This window comes from Bacillus rossius, chromosome 1 (assembly GCF_032445375.1).
Source record: "Bacillus rossius redtenbacheri isolate Brsri chromosome 1, Brsri_v3, whole genome shotgun sequence".
Classification (NCBI taxonomy): domain Eukaryota; kingdom Metazoa; phylum Arthropoda; class Insecta; order Phasmatodea; family Bacillidae; genus Bacillus; species Bacillus rossius.
In genome coordinates this window covers 230,236,334-230,256,776 of record NC_086330.1, presented here as the reverse complement: position 1 = coordinate 230,256,776, position 20,443 = coordinate 230,236,334, and the positions used below count along the sequence as shown (strand labels likewise).

Sequence of the window (20,443 nt, the reverse complement as noted above, 5' to 3'; positions counted from 1 at the left end):
TTAATTGTTGCTTATTAGATCAATTTATAGTAATTTGTTGTGCTTGTGGCTTACTTATTTTTTTACTACCATCTGTATGGATGTTCTCAATTACCCCTGAGAGTTTTACCTTAGGGGTAATTGAGAACAATTTTTCATACTTTTTTTCACATCTCAAAATTAATAAAAACATTGTTTTTGCTACAATGATAAAGTGTTTTGATAAATTGACTGTTGCATGGACCGAAAGGATGCCAAGAACGTACGTTAGGAAGAAGGCTCCACCCTCTTACACCATCCAAGATGTGACCCAAGCTGTAAATGATATTCTCAATGGCAAATTGATGTACCTTGCAGCTGATGAGATGTACCAGGTTCCCAAAACAGTTCTTTTCAATCGCATCAAAGGTAGGAAAACCGATGTTAGTAAATTGGGGGCAGGAAGACCTACTGACTTGCCCAAAGAGGTAGAAGAAACTCTTGTAAAGTGCTTGATAGCAAGAGCACAAATGGGTTATCCTTGTGATAAAGCAGAGCTTAAAGAGCTTGTGCAGCAGTACATTCAAACGACTGGAATTATCACAAGATTCGTTGATGGGAAACCGGGTGAGGATTGGTATCAAGCATTCATGCGTCGCAACCCCAAGATTTCACTAAAAAAAACCGAACATCTGCAAACGGCTAGAAAGCAAGCCAGAGACGCTTTTGTTGTCTATGATTTCTTTGCATCTTTAAAGTCGTATGAGGAACATTCTGTACGAGAAGTTACTGCATGTTTAGTGTTCAATGCTGATGAAAGTGGCTTTTCCTCTGATCCATCACGGCTTAAAGCAATCGGTGCCAAAGGCCAAGCCCTTAATAGAGTGTCAGATGGATCAGGGCGAGAATCAACCACAGTGCTTGCCTGTGTTGCAGCAAATGGGGACTGCCTCCCTCCTCTAATAGTTTTTAAAGGTATCTCGGTGCAACCACGTTGGGTTTCTGAAAAACAGTTCCCAGGCACTATGTACGCCGCAACTTCGAATGGCTGGATGGAAGAAGCCGCCTTTTTTCAGTGGTTTTCCTGTTTGTTCATCCCATATGTCGAAAAAACTCGAAAGGAAAATGAACTGGATTATGAAACCGCTGTGTTACTTTTTTATGGCCACGCGAGTCACATAAGTGTGAGAATAATTCAGTTAGCTATCGAGAATAATGTGCATTTAGTCAAATTCCCCAGCCATTTAACAGACCGCCTACAGCCTTTGGACAAAACAGTGCTTGGTCCTCTTAAAAAAGCTTGGGAAAAAGTGCTTGTTGACCACGGAAAAACTCAAATGGGGAAAGGGCCTAGTCGGTCGAAGAAAGATCAATTTTCTGAGCTTCTGGGGAAAGTTTGAGGTTATTTACCAATTGTACATGAAGAACCAGAAAATCCATGCAACATTCCTTATTTCTGTGGGGAAATCTTCCCTACCGATGAAATGTCGTTTGGTGTCTTGGATTTAAGTTTGAAGAAAAAAGATGCTGATATAAATGAGGCCAGTGTAACCAAAACTCATAATGTAGACTTTATAGAAATATTTTCTAACAGCATCACCAAAACCACTGCAGCCTCAACCTCATCTGGAAGCCCCATAAAAAAGCAGTGACTTGGCTAAAACACCACACCTACTGGGAAGTTTTAACTTCTGAATATGTGTTGAAAAGACTCAAAGAAGCTGAGCATAAAAAAACAACCAAGAGATAAACTACCAAAAAAACTAAAGAACCAGTCAAGAAAGGCAATGCACCAGACAAGAGACACAAAACCCATAAGATTAATAACAGCGAAACTGAAGATGAGGAAGAGACCGAAGAGATCATCAACTATGGTGACGACAATAGTGATGATGATTTAGATGCATTTCGTGAGAATATGGAGAAAAGAATACTAGAAGAAGTTACCTACTTGGTACCAACTGCTTCAGAAATAGTTCCATCCATGTACGTGCTTGTGGACTTAAAAAGAGGTCTCAGGAAGAAAACCCATTTCTGTTACGCCTGTAGAGTGGATGCAGTAGTAGCTGGAGAGTTGGAGGTTACTGGTCTAAAAAGTACTGATGGATCCAAATCTAAGTTCACGTTGATAGAAAACGACAAATTCTCCGTCAACATGGAGCAAGTGAAAGCTGTTTTGCCTACCCCATCATGCATTACAGAAAGTAGAAAAAAACTGTACAACTTCAACGGTCGTGTCAGTGTAAAGGTAATGTAAAATTATGTATGATAATTTAATGTAATTTGAAGAGTTGGCTATGTGTTCCTCAGAATATCCTAGTCTTACAAACATTTCCTTTTTCCTTTGCACATTACTTTCATGTTACTTTTTTATACCCAATAAATATTCTGTTGAACATTATTGTAACTTATTGGTTCCCATCAAAGTGTGCATAATTTTCCCGTTTTCGCAGTCAAGTTTATGTGGTAACCTCTTGATGAGTAGATGAGTTGGGGTAATTGTGAACATTACTTGGGGTAATTGTGAACAAAGAGCTAAATTGTTCTAAGTTGGTCAGAGACATAACAGGCTTTAAAATCATTCTTAATGAGGATTTTGATTCATATAATAGCCCTAGGTGAAAAAGTTACCGTTCCCAATTACCCCCTACCCTATGGGGTAATTGTGAATTTTTGGGGTAATTGTGAACATGAAAAATAAGGCCATCAGAAAAACCGATTTCTATATAAGACATGTAGGAAAGTTAAATAAGATGTGTATTAACAAGTGTATGCATAAAAAAAGGTGTTAACATGGTTTGCATGGTCCTGGTGTTAACGAGAAGGTAAAACCATCCAATTTTGTTCGCAATTACCCCACCTGACCCTACTTGTTACAAGAATGTCTTCTGCCACTGTCATATCTTGTAATAGAGAGTTCCACTCAGTTGTTGTTTTAATCATAATAATACTATAGTAGTAAGATAACCGATATTTACTTAGAAGTATCAAAGTTCCTTTTTTTTTTTGCTCTGTTCTTCTAGTTTTCTTATTGTATTCATGTTAAATTAGGGTGTGGCCATTTTGAGATTAGACTTACATCACCTTTGCATGAAGAAAATACAAATTATGTTTGAAGTTAAATCAGAGAGTATGCTAAATGTTGATTTGTGTCTCAGATGCAGTGGCCAAACACTATGAGGAGTGCGCATTCTACAGAGGAGTGGATGTGATAATGGGGACTTTGCGACTCGCCAACCGCCTGTTCGAGGTACAACGGCCTTGGGAGTTGGCAAAATGTGGTGGTGATAACGAGCGTCTGCGCTGCACGCTTCATCTTGCGATGGAGGCTCTGCGTGTCTGTGGGATCGCTCTGCAGCCAGTGGCGCCCTCGCTGGCCGGTCGCGTACTCGACAAGTTGGGAGTGCCCGCAGAGCGTCGCTGCTGGGCAGACATGCAGACCTGCGCTGACCAGGACGCTGCCATCGGCAAGCAGCAGGTCATCCTGTACCAGCGTGTCCTGTCCGGCAGATAGTCAGCTGGGAGTGCTTGCTGAGTGTTGCTCATAGTGGTCTCAGGGAATATCTCAGTCATAAGAGGTATGGCCAAGTTGTGGCAAATGTGGATACTTAGAACACTTTGCATCATGTTCAGGGGTCTTAATGTTGCATGGGTTTTCTGCCATAGCTTGCAAGGCTGTTTATTGTGCCCAAAGAACACTATAGCCAAATTTGGCCTCCACGAAACATATTGACACCTGCCCTTAATAGCATCGACTGAGTTACAGAAAAATACAACTGTATGCAAAATTGCTTTCTACGATATTGCAGTCTTCTTCTGGTAGTGCGCAGTACAATATCACAGAACAGTTTCTGTGAATAGATGGAGGGAAAACATCCAAAATTGATGGTTGAGAGCAGTTAACCTTTAGAGATAAGAGCACCTGTAAAAGAACGGGAAGCAGTTAGCAAACAGCATGCTTAAATGGACGTTCGCTTCGGTCGAATCAGCAGCAAGCAGGTGGCGGCTGCTTCTACCAGGCTCTCGCAGCTGGAGCTCACAGGTGCCGTGAAGTACGGGCAGTTGTAGCAGGCAGAGGAAGGTGAGTCTATGACTAGGTGACAGCTGATGAGCACAGTGAGCATATCTGGCTGGTAGGAGGGTTATGCAATGGGGAGTGAGCTGGCGTGGGTTGACACAATACGTTGAGAGGGCAGGGGAAAGGAGGCACTGCAGGGAGTTCTCGTCCCCCCCCCCCCGCCCAAAACCATGGACCCAAGCTCAGCCTTCTCCCATAGTTGCAGGTGCACTGGTGGTGCACTCACTCAAGTCTTGAGTTTTCCCAAGGTAGATTATGCAGAGATAGGGATGTCTTGGTCAGTTAAAAAGTATTGGTCATGGTTGTAAGGATGGGGGAAATTACTAAAATGCAAACAGTCTGATTATGACAGAATAGGACAAAAGTTCAATTTCCAAATAAGATTTTAAGCATGGTAGTGTGGACACTTTTCTTAATCAAAGTTAACGTAAATGTGAAACATAACTAAGCGAACGAAAGATTGATTCAGACTTGGTACAATTATACAAATAGATCATAAGCACTTCTTTATGGTACATAGCAGTAGTATAAACATTGGCAATTCAAATATAAAGACTGTCTCTATCAACCCTCGCTTCCTCACACCTATAATGTGACAAGAAACAAAAGAGCCCTTTTGTGTCTGTGTGCACTTTCACTACCTTCGCCTTGTCCGGTGAGTCAGAGGTGTATTAACCAACCATTGCACTTGAGCTAATCTTACACCAGCAGCAATGTCGTAACACAGAAATTTATTTGGTCATTTGTTTGGTAAACTTATCAAGACCCAGCTTTACAAATTGCTGTCCAAACAATACTGTCAGTCACAGTTTCTTTTCTTTTTAAATTTAATATAATGATGTAACTGGACACTAAATATATGTTTCAATTCATTGTTTAGCTCAAAATACTTATACAAACCTTTTTCAGATATGTATAAATTTAAAGGCCATTACAAAGTCATGGCTGAAGTAACTAATGAACAAAGGCTTACTAAGACTTAAAACAAAATATCTGCACCTATATTGTACCGAAATGCTTTAATATCCATTTAACACACAAGCCACTTCACAACGTTGAAACCAGAGTGAAAAATTACTACGAACTGTAAACGAGAATAATAATAATAAAAAAAACTTTGTTTTTTGTTGGCACACATTTACTGAAAACCAAATATTCACTTTTATTATTGTTTTTTATTATTTTATTATTCGGCTAGTTTAAAATGCTTTGTTAAGGTATGATGCTATAGGTTTTTTTTCAACTGAACACTATGATAAACGATTTTCCTAGGAAATTTTGCAGTAATTTACTTTTCACTTACAGTAAAACTCACTTAAGATGTTCCAGCATAATAAGTTCACATAATTATTGCCTTGATCACTTCCATATATATCCCCAAGTTAATTTTTCTCATTCCTAATGTTTGAATTAATAGATGCTTCCCACATATCATGGTAAGCATTTTTGGAAAAAAAAATTAAATAGTAATGTTTATCTTTAAACTATATTTATCATTAATTTTTAAAATTTACGTATTCCCAAACGAAAACGAAATTATTGAACTGCACAATACGGTAGCAACCTTTGCCGCACGGCACACACTGTTACAAGTGTATTTTTCTACAATATCTGCTTGCATTTGTATAGACTGAGAGATTATTCTATCTGCATGCCATTTCCCCCATTCGAGGCAAAACATATGATGAATAATAAACACACATGACCGTCAAAACCTGTGACACACACCACGCACCACATCCTGTTGCAAGTGTATTTTTTGACCATTCATCTGCTTGCATTCATATAGGCTGAGAGGCTGTTCCATCTGCACACCATTTTACATATTCCATTTGTAACACGAAATGAATACACAGCAAACCAAATACTACTAGCCATTATTTGTTGACCTGTTTGTGTGTGATTTTTGCATGCACACACTTTTTATCGTGCTCAGTAAACAATAATTGATAACATACAAATAAGGATTTAGATTTGCTATCTTTTTAGGGGTGATTTTAAGGTTATCAAGTTTAATAAATGATTAATGATGTTGCAGCGTGGGGGTATCCAGTTAAGCATACCACCAGGGTGCATCCATGCGCCACCAAACACTCCTACTGATTATCCTACACATGCAAGCGAAGTGTATGGGGGCACAAGAAAATCGTGTGTGGGGTCTTTGCTAGAAAAGACAGTTAAGCAGAAAGTGATAAATCATAAATACAAATAAAGAACATGAGTCGCACTCAACAACGTTATAATTTCGCAAACTTAACACATATACATACACTGTCAACGGATTCGATGCCAGCTAGAGGCATGTGCGTAGCAAATACAAATTAGCATACATTTAATGTCTTTACTGAGTCCTTACTTATGGAAAAAACTAGGGTGAACCTTGTGCCCAATGTACTCTGATTCAACAAACAAACTACTACTGCGTATCTCTTACAGTCGTACGAAACAACAAGCAACAAGCAACAAGCAACAAGTTAATATTCTTTCTCTCTCTCCGTTACAAGTTGAATTTCCTAGGCATGCCCTGGATCATGCAGTATAAAACAGTCGCCTCTGACAATGGGGATAGACATTTTCTCATTTTCTGTGCGAAATTATGACTCAGTTACCACACACTATAAGAGAGGAGAGAAACCAATATTCAAGTATACGTGCGTACGCATTACGTTACGGCCCGGAGGCGAGCGAAGACCAAAATCATAGTGAACATTATGTCATTACACACGTGATTCACAAGACGTACGTTGCTGTTAACAACTTTAGGAACTGACTCAATATACATACAGACTATACGAGCGGTCCAAACACGTGTAGGGGCAAGGAATTATGTACTACAAAATAAACCAACACCTAATACAACGTTAATCGTGCACTCCTCGAAAAAAACATATTAAATATCTATTACTCATAGAGAGCGTAGTCCCGCGGACAGAAATGCAAGCCCAAGAGAGAAGCGAGGGATCGGTTACATGGTTTGTTACAGCTACAATTTTCAGTGGGTCTCGTCATGATGACATTCACTGCCAAGGCTAGGTAAGCGTAATACAGAGAAGTGCTCAAACAAAATATGCTAGATCACGGGGGGTATGCCTTAACCAAATGGCTCCGGTCGGGGGTACAGCTGGGAGGAAAAGAAAGAGGGCAAAATCGAGGCAAAACGATGCGTAAAATTACGTCATACGGAGCTGAAAGCTCTTATGAAAAAACAAATACAAGGGCGGCATCGGGCACTTAACGTGCTTACTTCTAAACCAAAAGCAATCAAAGCGTGGTCTGGATGCCGTTGAAATAAGTTAAGAGTCCACTGCCGACAATGCAAGTCGCGCAGCAACTAAAATCAAAACCACATGCAGGAGGGAGTAAGCAAATGCTTCCAGCACAAAGAAAAATAAATTAAGTGAAGGTCAAAGTCAAAAGGGATGGCTACATGAAAATCAAGGCTGGCAAGCATATTTAATATTTACGTTACTCGCACGGCCATCGTGTGCACACACTAACTCCGTCTCCTGAAGAATTTTACCTAGACGAGCTGCCCCTCGACCGGGCCAGAGACGACCTGCTTCCACCAAGAGAGACCCACGAAATAGACAATTAAAAGTTATACGCGCTCATTTATACTATTCGCTAGATGGCGTTGCAGTCGCTACAATTGAGGAGAGGCTAGGGGGAAAGAAAGGGAAGGGGAAATTGGCACCTTGAGGCGGAGAGGGGTTAAGAGGGGAGAAGGAAAGGAAGGCTGCGGCACGGAGATGACGTCACAGAAGCGCGGCGGGCGCTTCAACCCCCACCCCTTACGAAGTCTTCTGCCCTGTGAGCCCGAGCTTAAAGTCGTGTTGAAGTTCAGTGTTTGTGACATGAGCCAACTTCTTGTATCTTGCGAACGCCTTGATTCAGACGATGTAGAAATGACTTGAAACTAGCCGGATCGTGCCGCTGGAGGGGGGCAGCAACGTGTTCGTTTCAGCGGTGCGACGGGTGGCAGCTCCAACAGGGGACCGCGATCTCCTTGGTGCTGCACAAGTAGAATACAGGCGACTCGCGTCCGACGTGTCGCTGACAGGTCCCCCTCCATTTTTTTCTGAAGTGAAAGAGAGAAACGATAAGCGCCGTATCAGGTGACCTATTCTGGCGGTACAAGGTTGCAAAGGGTTCAGGCAGCGCTCGGCGCTTTTCCTCGTCTCAGCCACTCAGCGCTAAGTGGCGGACATCGGAACTCTGCAGCATCCTTCCCGCAGACGTCTTCTGGCGGGCCGAGAATACCTCTAGAGCTGAACCGCGGCGGCGGTGGCGTCCGAACAGCGGAGAGTCTGTCACCAGATCTCCACGCCGTCCAACAGTCTCCTCACCCCGCAGCAGTCAAGGGCTGGCGGCGTAGGGGGCGGAGGGGCAGCGGCAAAGCAGAGACGTAGCAGGCTTCTCGTAGAGTTGTCCGCGCACAGCCCAAGGGAGGGGTAGAAAGGAGGCGCGCGCGCTTGAAGGAAACTGTAATCATCAACTGAACTGCGACTGAACACTATATCCTGTTACTAACAATTCTACAATCTAATTAGAAAACATACCTAAAGTAGTAATACACACACCAAAAAAAAAAAAAAAAAAACTTAAGTATCTCAAGGCTTCCACTAGCCGCCAAAACGTTGCATTAAATCACTGAATGAAACGCTTTAGCTGTGTTACGTGTGCCTTACGCCACTTACGTTTATTGTTCATTAGCTGTAACTGAACAGTGTTAGCTGCTAAAAACTTAGTAATCAAAAACGGCCCATCATAGGGCGGCAAAAGTTTGACGTTTAGGCTAGCCGCTAATGAGGGCAAAACGTAAGAGCGGCAGAGCACAACGTCGCCAACAGCGAATGAATGGGCTGCCCTTTTTGCATCATAATTTCGTGCCACGTTTTCCCTAGCCTTAGCTAAATTCTTAGTAACGTCTTCCAAGACACGATCTAACTCTACACTTGACAAACTAGAGTCGACAGGTGGCAACCCCCACTGGTTGAGCAAGGGTAAGGTAAGTTCCCTCCCCAGGAAAGGCACGGAGGGGGGATGCCCTGTAGAACTGTGATGAGCTGCGTTCAAACCAATATTTAAAAGTTCAAGATCGGCGTCCCAGAGAGTCTGGTCGGCGCGGTAGAACGAAGTGAAAATTCCCTTGAGAACCTTGTTGGTTCTCTCACTCATATTTCCCTGTGGAAAATACGGTGAACTGTACACCGGCTTTACAGAAAATTCAAACAAGAAATTTTTGTATAAGTTCGACTGAAAGTATTTAGCGTTGTCTGATACTACAATACACGGCGGGCCTAAGATTTTAAACACCTGTTCCTTAAGAACTTTTACTATGGACGACGCCTTCATGTTTTTAAGGGGGGTTAAAACAACAAATTTAGTAAAAATATCTAGAATTACTAATAAGCATACGTTGCCCTTTTTTGATCGCGTCAGCGGTCCGAAAATATCAATATGCAGAACCTGCCAAGGGGCGACGGGAGCGTCGGCACAGTAAAGCCCTACTTTAGCATTGTGTGGGGGCTTTGATAGCTGACAGTCAATACAGGCGCGTACAAAATCGCGCACGTCTTGACGCATTTCTGGCCAGAAAAAATGTTGGGCAATTTTACGATATGTTTTATCTATTCCCATGTGCCCACCCACAAGTGAGGCATGGAAATAAGTGATAATCATACCCTTAAGTTTTTCAGGGACGACAACTTTCTGAGCTCGTCCTGACGGGCCAGCATACACTAACAACCCATCCTTCTCGGCAAAGGGTAAGGCCATTCCACATTGCAAATCGTTCCGGATTCGAATACATGCAGGATCATCCTGCTGGCAGGCTTTCAGGTTTATGAAGGATTCGGGGAAGATTTTGCACACCGAAATAAACTCAACCGCATCCGGGGGGGAAGGGTTATCAATTTCAAAATCATCCGGGTTGAACATTCTAGATAAACTGTCGGCCACAACGTTCTCCGCACCTCTTAGGTGATGGATTACAAATCGGAATTTTGACAACCGCAGTATCCAACGCCCAAGCTTCCCGAGCTGCGAGGGATGATTGCACAGCCAACTTAAGGCCTGGTTGTCTGTATACAGGTCGAACTCTCTACAATCCAAGTAACACTCGAATTTTTCGAGTCCGAAAAGGCACGCAAGGGCCTCCTTCTCATAGGTGCCCAAGCGGCGCTCTGACTCTGAGAGGGTTCGACTTGCAAAAGCAATTGGTCTCAATTTTCCGTTCTCCATGTGTCCGAGGACGGCTCCAAGGGCTACTGAGGAAGCATCAACCTGCAGGGCAAAACGTTTATTGAAGTCGGGGAGAATTAACACGGGGGCGGAACACAAACATTTTCTTAGAGATTGAAAGGCCGTTTCCTGTTCCTCACCCCAAACAAAAGCAGCGTTTTTCTTTCGCAACCGATTCAACGGCGCGCAAATCGTGGCAAAATCTGGGATAAAACGCGCATAATACCCCAGCATGCCGAGAAATTTTTGAATTCCCTTCAAAGTCTTTGGACGCGGAAAAGTAGCCACGGGGGCGACCTTATCCGGATCCATGTGAAGTTTCCCTTCTGAAATTACATAGCCTAAAAATTTTACTGAGTCTTGTGCCAAGGAAATTTTATGTGGATTAACAGTAAGATGCGCGTTTCTCAGACGTGCCAAGACTTGCTTAAGGTGATCAAGATGTTCTGAAAGTGAATTACTATATACAATTATGTCGTCGATATAGTTAAAAACAAATTTGTATTTAAGGTCGCTTAGCACATGGTCCAGAACACGGCTCATGGCTTCGCTCCCGAAACTTACACCCATCGGAATTCTGTTGAATTCGTAGTGGCCAAAAGGGGTTGAAAAGGCAGTGTATTTTCTACAGGCGGGATCAAGCAAGCATTGATGGTAACTGTCGTTGAGGTCGATGATGGAAAATATTTTGGCTTTACCCAAGTGTTGTAAGGCGCTCTCTACCGTCGGTATTGGCCAAACTGGATGAATTACCTTCTTGTTGAGAGGTTTAAAGTTATGCACAAGGCGCCACTCAGAGCCCCCCTTCTTAGCAACCAAAAAAGTAGGGGTGCAAAACTCGGATGTCGAAGGGGTAACGACGCCGGCAGCGAGTAATCTGTCGATAATGGCGCGCATGGCCTGCAGCTTAGGGGGAGAAACCTTCAAATATTTGGCAAAAACGGGCACTTCGTCGGTAACATGAAAACGAAAAGGCAAGATGTCACATCTGCCGATCTTACGTGTTATCACGTCAGGAAACTCCCGCACGAGAGCGGCGATGGCTTGATCGCGCATCGCGTTATCGGAATCATTGCAACTCATAACTATGGGTTCGCGGACCTCATGACGTAAACGAATTTTTACAGCAGGAGCGAAATCAAATTGCAATTCATGGTTGGCGGGACTGAGTCGACAGCGTGATTTGCCCAAAAAATCTAAGCCAAGGATTAGATTCGGCAAAATCCCGGGGACAACGACAAACGGCCAACTCCAGGAAAATCCATGGATTTTAAAATGAATTATAATAGATTTACATGTGCGTATGCCTTGCCCGTTAGCGACAACGATATTCCTTACGGAATCATCCGATACAGTTCGTTGTGAAAGTTGAGGGTACAACTGCACTAATGTGATGAAACATTTTTCACTAATAACAGACCGGGTAGCACCGGTATCGACTAAGGCTGGAAATAAATGTTTCTGAATTTTAATTGGGAGGAAATGTAAATGAGTGGGTTCAGAGGATTTTTTGAGTAGCCGACGGATACGACCTCTTTTCCGTCCCGTCCAGATTAGTTTTCCGCACGAGGCTGTCTCTCAGTTCCCGTGCAGTCGCTCCTATAATGTCCCACTGCCTTACACCGAAAACATCTACGTTGATTTATTTCCAACCGCGGAACAGTACACTCATACGTGACGTGTCCAAAGGCGCTACAATTGGCACACCTGCCGGCTCCGCGGCGGGTGTCCAAGGTCACTAGCTGCCGTGACTGGGTCAAGGTTGCGGACCGCGAGCCCACGGGCGCGGTTACCTCAGGCGGTAAACTCATGGCCGCGCGAGCTGCGGCCCGCGCCTCGGGCCCAGGCGTGAAATGGGCAGAACGCTCGCCGCGAGGCAGGCTGTCAAACGCACGAGGCGTGGAGGTGTCTGCCACGTCACGGAGTTTCGGGCTACGGGGAGTGAGAACGGGGGGGGCGGACTGCGACGTAAAAATACGTCCGTCAAAACGAGAGTCATTTTTCACCGAGCTGGGGCGCTTTGCCGGGAACTCAGCTTGATACTTAGCAAGAGAAACAAGGCGACTTTCCACTTCGCCCGCCCAAGTCCGTAGGCTTGCGAGCGAGGTGGGAGGAGCGAGCATCGAGCAGTTCTGCCACACCACGGGGGCCAAATTACCCAAAATAAGTTGGACAAACTCCTCTTCCGGGGTACCCAGCTCTAAGGCTCCCGCGTACGCGGTAACCGACGTGACATATTCCATAATGGTTTCATCTGGGTTTTGGAAGCGCCACACTAGCTCCCTCTTACAGGCATCTAGAACCCTAGGCGGACACACTGAACATACCAGTGATTTTTTAAACTTATCAAAGCTCGTACCCTGAGCAATGGCCTCATTTAACAGAGGTACATGGATGTCCGTAACTTTACTTAAGAGTGCTTTCAGAAAAGCCTCAAGTGGAACTAAATTTAATTTATGCAGGCTCTCAGCCTTAATCACAAAATCTAAGATCTGCCTGGGATCACTTCCACCCAGGAACGGGATGGTTTTAAGGGCGGCAAAAAAAGGTTTTACGTTAAATGAGGACGAGGAAGGACTCACATCAGCTGGGGGCTGCCTGGTCGTGACTTCAGATGCGGCTCCTGCGGATTTACGCAGGTAGTCAACCAAACGCGCCCTCATCTCGGCGACGGTATCGGTGTCCGCCACGGGCAGACCATTTTCCTCGAGATGCAGCGCCAAATCGGTCTTGTGCAACTGGTAAACCCAGCTCACGGAGACGGCCATGGTGCACCGAAACAAACAATACAAACGGATTTATCACTATAATCTGCCTAAAGAGCAGAGTAGCGCAGATTTGCAGCGTGGGGGTATCCAGTTAAGCATACCACCAGGGTGCATCCATGCGCCACCAAACACTCCTACTGATTATCCTACACATGCAAGCGAAGTGTATGGGGGCACAAGAAAATCGTGTGTGGGGTCTTTGCTAGAAAAGACAGTTAAGCAGAAAGTGATAAATCATAAATACAAATAAAGAACATGAGTCGCACTCAACAACGTTATAATTTCGCAAACTTAACACATATACATACACTGTCAACGGATTCGATGCCAGCTAGAGGCATGTGCGTAGCAAATACAAATTAGCATACATTTAATGTCTTTACTGAGTCCTTACTTATGGAAAAAACTAGGGTGAACCTTGTGCCCAATGTACTCTGATTCAACAAACAAACTACTACTGCGTATCTCTTACAGTCGTACGAAACAACAAGCAACAAGCAACAAGCAACAAGTTAATATTCTTTCTCTCTCTCCGTTACAAGTTGAATTTCCTAGGCATGCCCTGGATCATGCAGTATAAAACAGTCGCCTCTGACAATGGGGATAGACATTTTCTCATTTTCTGTGCGAAATTATGACTCAGTTACCACACACTATAAGAGAGGAGAGAAACCAATATTCAAGTATACGTGCGTACGCATTACGTTACGGCCCGGAGGCGAGCGAAGACCAAAATCATAGTGAACATTATGTCATTACACACGTGATTCACAAGACGTACGTTGCTGTTAACAACTTTAGGAACTGACTCAATATACATACAGACTATACGAGCGGTCCAAACACGTGTAGGGGCAAGGAATTATGTACTACAAAATAAACCAACACCTAATACAACGTTAATCGTGCACTCCTCGAAAAAAACATATTAAATATCTATTACTCATAGAGAGCGTAGTCCCGCGGACAGAAATGCAAGCCCAAGAGAGAAGCGAGGGATCGGTTACATGGTTTGTTACAGCTACAATTTTCAGTGGGTCTCGTCATGATGACATTCACTGCCAAGGCTAGGTAAGCGTAATACAGAGAAGTGCTCAAACAAAATATGCTAGATCACGGGGGGTATGCCTTAACCAAATGGCTCCGGTCGGGGGTACAGCTGGGAGGAAAAGAAAGAGGGCAAAATCGAGGCAAAACGATGCGTAAAATTACGTCATACGGAGCTGAAAGCTCTTATGAAAAAACAAATACAAGGGCGGCATCGGGCACTTAACGTGCTTACTTCTAAACCAAAAGCAATCAAAGCGTGGTCTGGATGCCGTTGAAATAAGTTAAGAGTCCACTGCCGACAATGCAAGTCGCGCAGCAACTAAAATCAAAACCACATGCAGGAGGGAGTAAGCAAATGCTTCCAGCACAAAGAAAAATAAATTAAGTGAAGGTCAAAGTCAAAAGGGATGGCTACATGAAAATCAAGGCTGGCAAGCATATTTAATATTTACGTTACTCGCACGGCCATCGTGTGCACACACTAACTCCGTCTCCTGAAGAATTTTACCTAGACGAGCTGCCCCTCGACCGGGCCAGAGACGACCTGCTTCCACCAAGAGAGACCCACGAAATAGACAATTAAAAGTTATACGCGCTCATTTATACTATTCGCTAGATGGCGTTGCAGTCGCTACAATTGAGGAGAGGCTAGGGGGAAAGAAAGGGAAGGGGAAATTGGCACCTTGAGGCGGAGAGGGGTTAAGAGGGGAGAAGGAAAGGAAGGCTGCGGCACGGAGATGACGTCACAGAAGCGCGGCGGGCGCTTCAATGTGAAAAACATCATAATGGCATCTACAAATAGTGGTAGCATAAATGGAAGGTGTTATCATTTTAAGAAAAACTGAAAATAATATACTAAGAGTAAGTATGGCAAAAAATTTAGGATGCTGCCGTCTACTTTTAACTGAAACATTATGAAGTGGGACCAACTTTTGGCTACTAGTGTTTCCTCAAAGTGTAAAGAAATGAAGGTTTGTAAAAATGAAGAAGTGGAAAATTTACTCTTAGCATGGTTTAAGGAACAGAGCACTTGGAATCCCGACAAACGGCCTAATTTTAAGAGAGAAGGCTGTACAAATAGCACATAACTTAGGTGTTGAATTTCACGCTCTGAATGGCTGGCTTAACTGATTTAAGAACAGAGTGGAAATTGTCTATATAACTGTAAGTGGGGAATCTGAGAGTGTGTGTGATGATACTGTCCAGAGTTGGATACACACAGAGTTGCCTGCAATTATAAAGGTCTTTGAACCAAAAAATATATTCAACGTCGATGAATGTGGTCTGTTTTCAACATGCTTACGGACAAAACCTTTATTTTAAAAGGTGAAACATGCCATGTAGGCAAACAAAGTAAGGAAAGGGTGACTGTGTTATTGGTTTTCAACATGGATGGCACTGAAAATTTACCATTGCTAGTTATTGGGTAGAAAAAAAATGGTATGTTAACAACATAAAGACATTAATTACCATGCAAGTATGCAAACAACAAATCTGCGTGGATGACAGGCAGAATTTTTGATGACTATGTGAGCGTTGGATGCAAAGATGGGTGCAGAAATCGAAAGATTGTGCTTTTCATGAATCCACTGCCCTGCTCATCCCTTAGGAACATCTAGATTTAATTTTTCCCACCAAATTTAACATCCAGGTTACAACCAATGGATCATGGAGTTATAAAAATTCTGAAACAGCATTTTCATAAGCGCCTTGTGTTACGACTAATAACAAGATGAAAAGTATCAAAAATAGTGGTTACAAGTTCAACATCCTAGACACCATGAATTTTCCTGCAGCTTCATGGGAAATGCTTGAATCAACCACCATTAGCAATAAATTGTTTCAGAAAAGCAGGCTTTGGTGCTCAGCATGTTAATGATATTTTCCCTGAAGAATCATTTGAGGACAGTGAACCAATTGCAGGTGCTTCTACATGCAGTGCAAATTGGAAAACGTAAAGAGCAACTGAATTTTCCATGCACTTTTAAAGATAATGTTTCAATTGATGATGCAATCCTACCATGTGAGCCACAAACCATAAAAGATGTGCTCAGCACAAGGATTTAGCTGAGGATGAAATTAGTAATGAAGGGGATTCTACTTCCATGTCAACTTATTCAGAAACACTTGACCACCTGGACAAGCTGAGGTTATTTGTTCATGGAACACAAAATGTTTTAGATAGTGAGGAAGAGCTTGTGGGAATTTAGTGATGTGTCAGTCTGAAATAATTCAGTTTACTGATATTCAGTAGAACCCTTTTTTTTTTCCCCCCCACTGTTGAAGGAGGTATCTGGAAATGTTTTAAAATAAGGGATATGTACAAAAAAATTTTTTTTTTTTGCCCAGAGAACTGTGATATTATATGACCTTAAACATATTGTACTCTGATATACACATAATTATTCATTATGAGTGTCTGAAGCATATCTAAAAAGAATAATTATACACTTAAGTCCCATACAGGGGCAAATATTCTACGTAAGCATTGTAAGCAGTGCTTACAGTTTGAAAATGTCCTACATATGTGGTAATGCATTCTGAAGTGGCATCTATCAGTGATATACGCTTGAATAGCTAACGCACAGTCTCTTATCATACCGCCTCATTGACGCCTTGTTGTTTGTAATTGTTAGACAGTGGACACCCCTCCCTAACCGCACGTCATCCCTACAGGCTGGCTGAAGCCGGCCGAGCTGCCTACTCGCCCTCTCCCCTCTGCGCGCGGCAGCCCGACACCCCTCTGTAAGCACTTCTCCTCTTGAATACAGGCAGCTGTGAGCTCTTATTGGCCAGACCGTCACCCCCTCCCTCGAATGTGCGTGCCAGAGGGAGGGCGGAGGTCCGCTCAGCTGGGCATCCCGTTACCATCCGCCTGTAAGTTGACAACCCAGCTGTGCACGCTGTAAGCAGATTGTTTCCTGCTTGCAGCCACTATCAGCGGACTGGAAATTCAGACACCACTTCGCTTATCGAAGTGGGGAAAGAGGAAACACTCCTCCACGACGATCTTAGCGCATGATTGGCCTGATAACAGCTTTCTTGTTTTAATTATGTAACGTACAGCGATTGTCAATAATTGAAACGTGGTTAAAGTGCGAGATATTATAAACGCATTAGGAACAAGGTTTAGAAAAATCTTTAATTTATGTGGTGTTAAAAATGCATTGAAAGGATAGAACAATTTCAGCAATATCTTGAGAAACTACGTGACAGTTTCGATGTTTTCTGGTGCAAAATTGAAGATCAATTTGGTAGCTTGACAGAAGATAGGCCAAAAATAGACAACGGATAGATGACATTTAGGATGACAAGAAGACTTGTTATAGACAATTATATTTTAAAGAAAAAAATAAGTCAACGATTTGGTGATATTGGCAGTCTCTTCTTCATTGGTTTGCTCAATTTCATTGAGTGTTCTGTTTATTCACCATCATTTACCAAAAAACTATTCTAGTCCTTAAAATTTTCTTATGGACAATTCTTCGATTTTGCCAGACTGAGAAATGAACTTTCCGTGGTTTATTCTTCAAAAGAATTTACAAGAACAGCATGGCCGAGTTACATAAATATTTGTACTTGAATGATTTGCACGAAACTCTTCCCGAAGCATGGAAACTTATTTGTTTTGTGTTGACGATTCCGACCACTAGTTCATCTGCAGAACGATCCTTCTCTGCCTTGAAGAGAGTAAAAACATGTCTCCGTAATTCTCAAGGGCAATCGCGGGTCTCAGCATTGTCTTTGTTATCAATTGAAAAAAAGTTTTTGCAAGACCTAACAAATAATAATTCCAGGGTGGCCACTCACCGGGAAAACCGGGATTTATCAGGGAAATCACGTTGATCGGGAATTATCAGGGAAATGTCAGGGAATTTTTTTAATAACCGGGATTTTTTTTTGTCATGTATATTTCTGCAGAGCTGCCAACCATTGCGGATTTTCCGTAATTATTACGAATTTAACACCGAATTACGGAACTTCGCTGGTTTATTACGGAAACGAGGCTTTGTGCTGCACGGTAACGGAAAAAAAAATTCCGTTTCTGGTGTGTGTGTTTCGTGAACGCAGTTCGAATACATCACGTGGTTGCGCAGATAACGGAACTAGTAAGTGTGCGCATGTACTGTCGAAATAAGTAGAATAATTCTTGTGTTTTGTAATAGAAATGGTACAGTATTACGTCCGTTGTACGATACAACTAGTACATATTCTCGGACTTTTCGTTTGTTAGCTACTTACATCACGATAATTTTTGTACGGTACTTTGGCTAACCTGTGTTGTGTACTTTCTTGAAAGCCATTTTTTTTTTCATCAAAGTGTTTTTGTCGTGTCTACAGACGTGAAACCTGTTTATGTTGTTCCATAGTGTTGTGTTCTTCAGTGCCGATTGTAGAAATGAAGCGTGTGACAGAACAATGTGTATCTAGGGCAAAAAAAAAAAAAAGAACATTATTCTTCAGAACTTTCGCCAAACTATTCAAAAGAATGTCCTTGCTTGTCATCTTCAAATGTTTTGGAACGCCACGCGTTTTGTAATGTATGCACGTGTGACTTTTCGATTGCGCATGGTGGAAGGGATGACTGTAGACGGCATATTGAATCAAAGAAACATGCAGAACATTTTAAAGCCGTGACGAGCAATAAATCTATATCGTCGTTTTTCGCTATATCTGAATAAACGAAAGTAACAAACGCAGAGTTAATGTTTACAAGTTTTTTGGTAGAACACAATTTACCGATAGCGGTTGCCGATCATTCGGGTAATTTGTATAGAGCTATGTTTCCGGACTCAAGAATTGCGCGGAAATACAGCTGTGCGAGAACAAAAACATCTGCCTTAGTGGAGAGGAGTATATAGCTGGTGAAACTAAATTGAAACTGTTGAATCTTTAGTAAGTGGACCATTTGCTTTAGCTACAGATGGGAGTACTGATTGTAATGGAGTGAAGATTTATCCATTAGTTGTTTCACTTTTAAATCAAACACAAGGTAAAATTTGCACTGTACTGTTATCCCTTGTTGAGAGTACTAAGACTAAGAATATTTCGCAACTAGAAATGTTACACTTCAAATCAAAAATGAATGTAAGAACGGTTATCAAAAGTCGTGTGAAAAAATGTTTGAGCGCTCACCACTGAAATACCCCATTACTAGGGACAGGAAAAAATCGCGGGTTCAATGACCTGTAGGATGAACTCCATAGTTCTGCGTACTCTCGGTCAAATGCCACCCACTCATTGGCTGCTGTCTTTTGAGACGTCCCAACGTAGTCAGCCTGAGATTCGATAAAGCTTTGGTCGGTTGTTTCTCATTGGCCCAGTGTCATCCAGGTGAGTAGTGAGCCAATAGCAGAGGGAGCACTGAGGTATAACTATTTGTATTTTAGCCTATCGTGAAATGAATTCACGAATTTTTCCAGTCTCTAGACATAAAACAAAACGCAGACTGCAGGTCATTGAATGGGAAGCTATAATGTAAAGTGACATATTTAAAATGTATTATGTTATTTAAAGAACTTCCGTATGTATATAATGAAGAAAATACAGCAGGGTGCTAAAATATGAGTAATCTCTTTCTATGATATTATATTATTTCATCAAAATTATGTTTTTTTGTAATTGTAAATATCAGGGAAATTTTGAATTTTTAATCAGGGAATTCAGGGAAAAATCAGGGAATATTTTTGGTGACTGTGAGTGGCCACCATGAATTCGTTTTACGATGTTATCAACATGTTTGCGAAGAAGAGTCGTCGAATTCAGCTTATGTGTATGCTTGGGTAACGTTTGGTATTTTTAGAACAAAAACAATTAGTGCACAGCTTTCCTTTCATGATGCAGAGAATTAAGTTGATTCTGTGTACATACTTTCATACTTAAATTAGCAATTCATAATAACATGGCATTTAGAGGTTAAGAATACTACCAAAAATATCACAAAACATAAGGAAAGTGTAAAGCAAAAGTTATATTTTTCAAAGAAAAAAGATACAGCAAGGTTTCTCAAGAAAATTAAAAGAGCATGTTCAGTCTATTTACACATATATACATACTAGGTTAAGTCACTACTACATACAATGTTAAATTACCAGTTTTCAATTACTACAATGCAGGTTGTGAAAAAGAGGTAGAATTAATTTCAGTAATATCAAATAAGCATAGGTACAAAAAGCAACTTACATTTTACTGTGTGAAAAAAGAAGAAAATTTTGGTTTGCTTTAATTGCTGGCTACTCAGTTACTCTATTTTTTTGTCTATATGATTCCTATATAATTCTACTGGTCAAACAAACTTTCTGGACAGTTGAACCCAGAAAAGTAATTCCTCAAAACAGAAACTGTT

The 20,443-nt window shown here is 42.1% G+C and overlaps 1 protein-coding gene across 2 annotated transcripts in view; it reads left to right on the top strand.

Moving 5' to 3' along the window:
* Positions 1-3,746, top strand: part of LOC134527347 (methionine--tRNA ligase, mitochondrial) — a 91,286-nt gene extending 87,540 nt beyond the window's left edge. For both annotated transcript variants that reach the window (XM_063359949.1, XM_063359948.1), the window contains one exon: positions 3,117-3,746. In XM_063359949.1, the coding sequence (XP_063216019.1) occupies positions 3,117-3,472 (356 nt within the window). In that variant the 3' untranslated portion in view covers positions 3,473-3,746. The remainder of the gene's footprint in view (positions 1-3,116) is intronic.
* Positions 3,747-20,443: the final 16,697 nt, after the last annotated feature.